The sequence below is a fragment of the Trachymyrmex septentrionalis genome, unplaced genomic scaffold (assembly GCF_001594115.1).
Source record: "Trachymyrmex septentrionalis isolate Tsep2-gDNA-1 unplaced genomic scaffold, Tsep1.0 scaffold19, whole genome shotgun sequence".
NCBI lineage: Eukaryota > Metazoa > Arthropoda > Insecta > Hymenoptera > Formicidae > Trachymyrmex > Trachymyrmex septentrionalis.
The window spans coordinates 5637810-5648523 of NW_017305071.1; the positions used below are offsets into that span (position 1 = coordinate 5637810).

Below are 10714 nucleotides of genomic sequence, written 5' to 3' on the forward strand. Positions count from 1 at the left end.
TAATGAACTTTAAGACTTCTGGGCAATATTTTATATATATTTTCTTATTTTCTTATTTTATATTGTATTTTTAATACATATAGAGTTAAATTTACATTTTTTATATCTTATATAAAAAAAATAAAAGAATGTAAAAATATATAATGAACTTTAAGATTTTTGGGCAACATTTTATATTTTCTTATTTTATATTTTTTATTTTCTTAAAAATCTTGTTCTTTTTCCAGAATTATGCCTGGAATTACCACTTATCTACTTAAAGATTCATATATTTGATTTTGCCCTTAGTTTCTTACTGAATCTGATAAATATATAAATCATGATGTAAAAAGAAAAGTGTAATATTGTACATAATGGCAATAGCAATATTATACAGCCAATCAAATTTGGCTCCAACTCTTCACTCTCTTACTGCGCACGGCATGTTACCTTTCTTTTTATATTATGGTATAAACAAATCATATTAAAGAATTTTACAACAGTTGCAAAGCTGCTTTTTCTGAGGAACACATTTTGATGTTATCATGATGACTTTTTGTTCTGCTTAGAATCTTACATACCGTTTTTCATTCGTAGAATTAGTGCGCATTCGGTGCACTTTAAAGCCGTATACAAATTAAGTAAATATGTTTAATAAAAATATAGAATCAAGTTAAATCATAAAATCCTCAATGCATTTTATTGTGCTATTTGCTAAAATATATATTGGGCAATTTATTAATCAAGATCTCACTTTTACGTTTAGATTAGCATTAATTAGACAGAGTATGTATAATGACTTTAATGTGCACTAAATGCGTACCAGTTCTGCCACTGAAAAACGCTACAATTATCACAAACACGTCCCGCTTCGTGAAAAGACTGTACTTTACGAGAATCGGTAACGCGTGCGGGTTTGATACACGAGAGGTATCGAATTATATGTTATCACATGTATCACATATCGTTTTGTCACCAGACCGTTGTATACTCTTACAATACAATGTACTATATAACTCAACAGTCGTGACGTCTGTCGGGCGGTTTTTCACGTGAACGTTTAACCTTCACCTTCACACGTACACAGTTCCCGTCTTACTTGTCGCCGAGTCGTTCGAATGTTCGCACGTAGCTGAAATGTCTCTGAATTTTTGCATTTCTTATGTTTTTTACGCGACGTAAGTGGATTGTGAGAATTTCGAATGGGACTCTGTCTCTCTCGAGAAATCGTATCAGAAGTGCGGAATCGAGTGTCACGTCATACATGAAAAGAACGATTTTATTGAAGTACTTATCTAAAAATTTAGTTAGATATAGATCCAAAAATAATTTTATTCGACTGTTAAAATAATTACGTAGGATTCTCAAGCGTGATGAGAGATGCTCTATAATAACACATGTAAATCAATCTATTTCAGTGTAGTTTCAAAATATACAATGTTCATATTAATGTATGCACTTAGTAAATAATAGCCTAAATTTGAGTCAAATTTAATACATTTTCTTGAGTTAAATTAGTTTAACGTTATTATTTTAGTTAAATTAACGATATTGAATGTGGCGACCTATAGAAATGATTACAAGTAATTTAAATTAACTGTAATTTAACTTTATGAATTTAACAGTGCAGTTTGAACGTCCTGCATAATTATTTTGATGGTTCAACAAAATTATTTTCAGATGTATATTTAGCTATATTTTTTTTAGATGCTTTAGCATGACCGTCCTTTCCGTGTATTTTCATGTTTCTCCCACAACTTTTATATCTGTCGAGGACGAATCGCATGTCCAAATATGTTGGGAATGCCGAACATTTAACTCTCCGTCTTTTTTTTTAGATCTTTTTTGGCACAAGCGAAATTTCACTCTCAAATTTTTCAAAAATAAAAAAAGAGGGCAGAGTTCAGAGTTTTTCCTCGTAAAATAATCGAGAAAGTTATTCAATATTTAATAATAAAGATACTAAAAAGTAACCTTAAACTTTTTCACATTGTTTTGAAAGTCTAGAATAGTAAAAAAATCTTCGAGTCTAAAAAAAAAAGGTCTAAAGTGCGGATGGAGAGAATAAAATACGCGCTCGCGATTGCAAATAGAGAAATAATCATCCTTGTAATTAATTATGATATTTCGCATTTATATTGTTTACGCGTGTGAATTGCCGGATCGCATCGCGTTTGTGTATTCAGTGCTTCTAAGAGAAGATTTCCGCTTTTTAATGTCACGTGCCACATACATCATATGGATCACCGAGAGATCTTTTCGACGTCTAAGCTAAGGTTGGTCTTACGCATTAATTAAAATATTAAATATAACAATTGAAAAAAATGTATTAATTTCAAGATATGAATACTAACAGAATTACGTTTTATTCTGTGAAACATGTAACTAGTGAATATTTTTAAATTAACTTAACGTATGTAACATGGAACATTAAAAAAAATGTTAGGTATTAAAAGATATTGCGAGTCTGTTTCACGTAAAAAGTTTGGAAGATCGTTGAAGCTTTCGCGTATAAATGCATGCATACACTCGCATAAAGCTCGCCGCACGTTTCACCATAGCAACTGAACGACTAAGCCGATTATAACAATCGATATGTCAAAAAAATCACATGTATGTTCTAGTTACACCGCGAATTGCAAATCGTTATCAATTTTATATTTATGGTGTTCGTTAAATCCCCGAATGATTTGCAAAATCTGAGATGCCAGAAATTCAATACACTTTAAACATAGATATATGTATATTTAAAACAAAAAATGGATTTCGTATGTTTCTCCAAATATTTCATTTCTTAAATAGTTTTCAGATTTATAAAAAATTAGTTTTCAAGGTATTTTATAAATCGACGATTTTAATTCAATGAGAATACTTTTGTCTCGAGTTCGGATTTGTTTTTCCGTTTCCGCAGTATCGAAATTGATTAATGACGCAATTAATTGTTTATAAAATTTATCGGAAATAAAACTTATTATATCAAATTTCCACATTTTATATTATTTTATATTGAATTTAATTATATAAAATTTATGTAGTTACCAGAAGTTGTTCGTGTCTTGTCTTTGTCGAGACAAAATTTGCACCGGATCAAATAATTCCGGTACGTCATGTATATTAAACGATAGTAATAATAACACATGCAAATGCAACAGGAATCCTACGCGGTCCGTTGCGGGAATTCCTCGCCGCAAGAGGGTAAGGGTTTGCGGGGATGGTTTCCGCTTGTTTAAGCTTGCCGGATTAATTTGGCCGTTGTCGATGGACCGACTCCTCTCGCCCTCTCCATCCTCCAATCTCTCTTTTTTTTTTCGTTCGCTCGCGAAGATGCGCGCCGGGATTCGCGGCCTTGATTTATGCCGAGATCGACGCCGTTTATTATCAGCCATTCCTCCTTCCTCCCTCCCTTGCCGACTGCCCAAACTGTTCCCGGGGCTGCTGAATGTGTGCATGCGTGAAATTGGAAACGCAGACAAGCGTCCATGCAAATTTAACCCGTCCGTCTGTCCGCCATTCGACTCCCTGGCCGACAAAGAAGGAAGTCCGTATCTACTATCCCCTGCTTCCCCTCTTCTTGCCAACCCTTGTCCTATCCAACAGCCTATGTCTCGTCGACGGGTTCTCGGGGGAGGAGAGAAAGCCTTATAGAGAAAGGCCAATGTGCGATATTTTGAGAAATGTTGGGTATACTTAGCAAATGAAAATGTTGGATAGTACAACACAACAGAGACGTGCATGCATTAAATGCCTCGTATATTAAAATGTGAAATATTTATTGGAATAAATGGACTGAATAAATTATTAAACGTTTTATTTTATATATTTTATATTTATTTATATTTACTTATCACAGAGATATTTATTTTATAAATACCTGTAAAGTAAATATTACGATAAACTCGAATGAATAAATTGCTAAACTTTATATTATTTCTTTTGTACACGTTAATATTTAATCAACACGTTTATTACCATTTGTTTTAATTTAATGGTTAAGAATCTCAAAGAGCCATTGGATATTTTTTCAAATCACTTTTTCATGAATTTAAAGATGATTTTTTGCTAGTAAAAATATTGAAAGAGATGAATAATAATAAATATTATTTCTTTTTATTTTTAACTCTTTTAACTCTTTACAATATGATTTCTAAAATACTTTTTAAAAAATCATATTAAAATAACAATTTATTTAACATTAATTAAATAGTTTGATTTTGTCATTTACTTTTTTCTCAGAGGCTGTTCACTAAAAGTCTCTTTTTCAAGAAATTAAATTCTAATTCGAAACTAAAAATTTCTTTACATTTTTATTCATGAAAAATTGATTTCAATTTACGAATGTATATCAAAGAAATATGTCAAAGAATTTGTAACAAAAAAAATATTTAATTGTTTTGGCCTATATCCTGTGTTTCTTTCATTTTTGTCTTTTTTTTTCTATTGTACACAGCCGAAAGTCAATCTTGTACACCACATGACAGATGAATAGTATACAGGAATCACCTAAAGTACAATATCCTACAGTTACGGAGCAGAACAATGGGTTATATAGTTGCCCACTGTCAACTGCTAAATATGGCAAAGTCATGTAACGGACGCAAATCTTGTCCTCAATAATAGATCTCAATTAATTCTAGCAATATAATCGTTTGTATAATCCCAAATCGCTCATATAGTAGTTTACTCGTAGTCGTGGAAATTTAACAAAAATTGTAGTTTGTGTAATAAGTTACGTTATATTTAATTTATAAATTCAAAATTTAAATTCCTTTTCAATTTTTATTATTGCTCGTTGATTATTCATCAATTGATTAAAAAATTCTTTATAAAAATTTATTTTCGTGGAATAAACAAATTTTTGCTTTATAATGTATCAGTATCTCGTATGTATTTGTATCTCGTTGACGTTGAAAAAGTTAATATCAATTTTTTCAATTTTAGAAGAAATAAAAATGAGATCATTACAATATTAAATCTCCTAAATAATACCTATTAGATCTTCATAATTTTTCGATATTTAGGTATTGAATAAACAATTATTACTTTTAATGATTTTGATAACAAGTATCGGCTTGATTATTGGAAAATATATTTGTTACAACGGTTACTCTTGCTGATCCTAACTAATCTCATTGTGTAAAGCCGCATAAATTATTATTCCAGGTGAGTGTTTTTAGTAAACATGGAAATTTGGTTGTAGTGCAGGTAATTTTCATAATTTTTAAATATTGAATAAACAGTTAATACCTTTTAACGATGTCGTAATAATGATTATTAACTTTATTATCGGGAAATTATATATTACCACAATTATCGCGCCATAGATCCTAAATAAATAATCTTATTGTAATAAAGCTGTGGAGTATTATTCCAGATGAGTGCCTTTAGTAAACAGGGCAGTTTGGTTTGCTTGGTAGGTACATAGTGTTCTCTAGATTCAATTAAGTTGTGATTAATTCATCAACAAAAACGATACGGGTTGTATCTAGTTTAATCCTTTCATATTTTGATCTTTATAACACATTTTGTTATTATTACGAGCAATGGTAGCATATCAAGTAAATTGTTTCTTCTTTTATCTCGTTATTTCGAGCTGCATTATGTACCAAATTTAATATCAATTCGAAATAAGGTTGAACATCTACTTGTTAATAATAATTCAGTCGTATATAGAAAATTATATTAATTGCTTTGTTATTATTACTTATTATTTATATTATTTACACTACATTTTTCATCTATATTTTTTATTCAATAGAATCGACCGAAATAATTGCGTTATATAATGGCATATATACATATAGTATTAGCATATTTTCCACTAATTAAATACAGCGATACAAAATTTTTTAAAATAATAATTACTTTTAGTCAATATGTGATTAGTACAAAAGATTTAGATTATTTTATTAATAACTGAAGTAATAAGAGAGAATTACAGAATTATTAAATCATATTTATTTATTATATATACGTGAAATTTTTCACTTAATATCTAAATGGTTTTGAAATTTATCGTCTTTCTTTTTATTAAAAATAAGGAGTTTTTACAATGTGTATCCAGATACAATATACAGAGTCACGTTATTTGGACATGATACTGCAAAAACTCCCTCATAATACTCGTATCTCTATTACCGTTATTTGCCGCGCGTATGTTTGTCCGGATTAATTTGTAAGTGATTAGGATTTTCAGATGTTGCGTTTAATCGCTCTTGCTGTGTCGAACATTCGATACTAATTAATTAGCCACTGTCACTTACCATTAGTGCGTTCGTCATTTACAAACCTATCTCACCCTACCACCCAATCCCACGTTTCAAATTAGTTTCATGAATGAACGAATTTTTAATCAAATCAGCAGATTAATTTTAGACGATATTCAGGGATAGTTATTTTATCTATTGTATTTCTTCTCGCGGAGTAGTGACAATGTTAAAATAAAGTTCTTTATACAATGTCTTTCTAAAAAATTATTGCTTTTATTTTATGAAACTTGATTTAAAAATAATGTTGCAAATATGATTACGTTTTAATGAACGTAAAGAAGAGAATGTTAAAATGTGTGTATAATGTATTTGTGATTCTGTACAAAAGTAAATCGACTTGAATAAACTTGCCAATGCGCCTTAATACGCGAATAAAACGCTGACGCAATAGAAGTCACAGCCACAGGTGCCTAAATGACGTGTAAAAGCTTCCTCTTCCACTGCATTCCTTTCTGTTCTCTTTTCTCTCTCTCTTTCTCTCTCTCCCCCCCCCTCCCCTCTTCTTCTTCTATTCTCTTCACCTCCTCTTCCTCTATTTCCTACACAGATATTAAAATCAATACGGTATGCGTTTGACTGGTACACCGTATGCACCGCCATTACCGCATGCACCGGCCGCGTATGTACGACCCACCCCCACCTATGTCTGCCCCCACAATCATCCCACGCCATATACCCATCCTCCCTGTAATCCTTCTCCTCTACCTCCTCTTGCGGATGCACGCGAGAACTGCAGCTGCAGCTGTAGCGTCTTGCAACCGACATGACTGAGGGGATGAGTCGAGGTGCGAACTGTTAAAGGAGAGATGAAGGGCTTGAGGAATTTGACGTTGAGTCAAGGGTAGCTTTAGAAAATGACGAAGGGCTTGACATAATAAACGATCTAATCGGTGTAATCTCGAGTGCTTCTGTTTCAAGTGTTTTAAATACAAACTAAAGTATTTTGTATTTTTTAAATATTTAAATTTATTTAGATTGCTCGTAAATTGTTTGTGACTTTGAATAAATTAAACCTTTGATTCTGAGAGACTTGAACGCGTAACGATTTCAGACATAAATAATTAAATGAAAAAATGAAAATTAAACTTGGACTTCTCAAACTTTTATAAGACAGGTTTCATAAAGTAGGATTTGAAGACATTAATGTATCTAAATATTAATATCTTATATATTTATCTTGATATATTTGGTTTTGATCATAAAATTGAATTTTATTTTGCACAGAATTATTTGTAGAATATTAAAGTCTTAGAAGTTTAAAATTTTCAGATAATCAAATTTTTATTATATTATATTATATACTTACATATATAAGTATACAATACACAACTATCATATATATATATATATATATATATATATATGTATAAATAGTTTTGTTTTTTAAGTTATTGTAATGTGTCATAAATTGCATTATTGAATCTCGGAGATTTTAGATGCTTCTTAAATTATTCAAGTCCTCTGAATCATAGAGTTCTTAGATACTACACATAAGTCTAGGTGTATTAAGGAGGGTATAAAGATGGGACATAATTTCATACCAAGTTAATCAGACGCTCAAGGAACCCTCGGGGAGACACGCAATGTCAAGGAAGGCTGACGAGGAGAGAGGGATGAAATCGCAACCCACGACATCAAATACTGGCCAAGACATGCCAATGTCACGTAACAGCTGCTGCTAATCGCTTGTTTAACCAAGCTAATTAGGAGATTAATTATTCAATTGTGACATTAATTATATTTCATATAATGTCATATATTTTACAAGCACATGTTTTTATATAAATAGCATACCATGATATTCTTAAGGAGAAGAATGTGAAGAAAATTGACAAGGCATAGAAAACTCCATATTGATTATATCTCAAATTTATATATTTTTTTAATAAGTAAACTTTCTCGCCATAGATTGATTAGATTTTAAGCGACTATGTCGTTGATTAATTGCGATTCTTTTTTTAGATCAGATAAAGCTTGTGAAAGAGTTAGGAATTTTATCTGTCGTAATTAATTATATGAGAATTTTATATAATTTTTTACAAGTGTCATGTATTATATCTTTGCGTTATTTTTTTGTATTATAATATAACTATCATTATATTCACACATATTCTCTCTCTCTCTCTCTCTCTCTCTCACATTTTTTATTTATTATAAAAATAAAAATTTTATGAAATGTTTTTTACTACATTCAAAAATTCAAAATAATTCTTCTAAAAATTACAAATAATAGTAATAGCAAAATTGAAATTGATATGGTAGAAAAAAATGGTTAATGATCTGTACATTACAGCAGAAAAAGTTTAGGATATCGTATAAGTTCATGATGTTACGCGGATGTAGCTCGCTTGCGTTGTGCATTTCGCTGACACCTCGTAAAACTGTAAACACGTTGCCGGCATTGGTTTTATCGCGCATTCGGATGGGATTCACGAGCCGCCATTTAGCCGGAATATTATTTCGTCAGGCCGCCAACCGGGGTGAGCGGACGAGTTTAAATTACTCGCGCGATCGTACGGTGCAATTAACGGAGAGGATTTATGTCGAAGTGAGTACTTCGAGGCGAAACGTTTTACGGTTGTTAACACAAAGAATTTGGCGAAGATTAAACGACGTAACATTTAAATGAGAGAAGCGGAAATAACTTTTTTTTATAGACTGGGACTATTGCTGATTTTAATTCCCCGCGCTTTTTGAATTAAATAAAACACATGCAATAAAATACGTCAAAAAAGTCTAACTTTTCTTATAAAAAGAAGCATAAATACCGCTTTGAACAATTTTAATGATTCTAAAAATATACTTCAATAATTTATATCGTCATTTATTTTCGCTATTTACTTAATATTGAAATAGGTTTGATACTACGAAACTACAACATGGAATTATTTCAGAAATAGAAAGATGTATGAAACACGATATTTTTCTGGAAGAACTAATTTTTATTTTAATCGGAATACAATATCTAAATTATATTACGGAGAAAAATGTTTGATTGAATTAATTGGAATTCTGGGATGGAAAATGAACGATTCAGAATTCCAGTCAAGTCTACTAGATTTCTGATTACATCTATTAGAATTCTAGTAAATTTAATCAGGAAATTCTGAATGTTGATTATTTCAACTGATTTAACCAGAAATATAGCAAATTTAGCCAGAATTCTGGATCGTTCATTTTCCACCAGAATCCCAATTAATTCAACCAAACATTTTTCTACGTGACTATATTGATAATCCAATGCTACATTACAAGAATCTGTATTTTTCATTTCAGCATCGAGGTGGGGATCGATCTTGGGACTGAGTGCGTGGATCGTGCATGTCCGAAGTCGGCGATTCACAAGTAAGTTTTAACACAAATCGCAATATATAGATATATTTCTGTCTGTTTTCTACTGAGTAATAATTGCGCGTACAACTGCAACTCGCAATTAATCACGGCACGATCGCATAATCTAATACAGAAATTGCACGTGCGACGTATCGCGGTAATATACCGGCAATTGATTGCACGAAATAGAACACGCTCTAATTCGCGCGATTGTACATGCTAAGTTCGGTGTAAATTTAAACTCGTCAATTATAGCGCAGCCAATTATAATTATTTGAACACTCATAATCACTTCGACTTACAATGAAATATTACCGTACATCAATGTACTTTAAGTATAAAGAAGTTGTATAAGTAGTTCCAATAAGTAAATACCATAAATACAAAATTGTTGATAACAGATTTTTTTCTTCAATACGTTGGCATTAGTTTAAACAATATTTAAACTTTTGCTTAACATTGCATTGGGAAATTAATCATTCAATTTAGTCACGATATAAAAATATCTGTCTTTTCCTTTCCATTGCGATTTTTCTTTTGCGTATATAATGAAACGTCAATCGAGAAGCTAGCGTTAGTATTAAATGCGAGAGTGGGCGGACGAGGAAAGAATGGGGTATAGTTTTGCGCCGGTACCTTGTTAACTCGTGATTGCTGCTCGTCAATTTTAATTACATGCTTTTAACGATGATAGGATCTCAGAACGTTTCCTTGAAAACTTCTATAGAAATGCAGTACCATACAAATTATTTCAGAATTTGTGATTTCGCTGAATTTATAGAATTGACCATCATGTCAAACAGTTAATTAGTCTCGAGAAAAATGATAACGGATTAAAATTGCTAATTGAACAGTACAATTGTAAATAATTGATGTTGCAATTATAAATACTTTTGCGACGAGATTGCAATATGATTATTAAATTACTCGACAATTTATTAAACGTAAATTTGTATAATCATTGAGTTTTCAGAATTTGTTTATCACAAATTATAAAGTTCATCAAATATACGGATGTGGCGATGCCGATAGGAATATTAAAAGACTGCTTAAACGTGAAATGAATGAATATGTATATGCAGAGAATGTTTAAATTATCAAAAAGTTGATATATATATATATATATATATATATAT

At 30.9% G+C, this 10714-nt stretch overlaps 1 protein-coding gene across 4 annotated transcripts in view; it reads left to right on the forward strand.

The window, feature by feature from the left end:
* LOC108746992 overlaps positions 1-10714 on the forward strand; it is a 212139-nt gene that overhangs the window by 41689 nt on the left and 159736 nt on the right. For 3 of the 4 annotated variants that reach the window (XM_018484182.1, XM_018484179.1, XM_018484181.1), the window contains exon 2: positions 9522-9590. In XM_018484182.1, the coding sequence (XP_018339684.1) occupies positions 9567-9590 (24 nt within the window). In that variant the 5' untranslated portion in view covers positions 9522-9566. Of the gene's footprint in view, positions 1-2165; positions 2256-9521; positions 9591-10714 lie in introns of all 4 variants that reach the window. The other variant, XM_018484180.1, reaches the window with a different exon arrangement.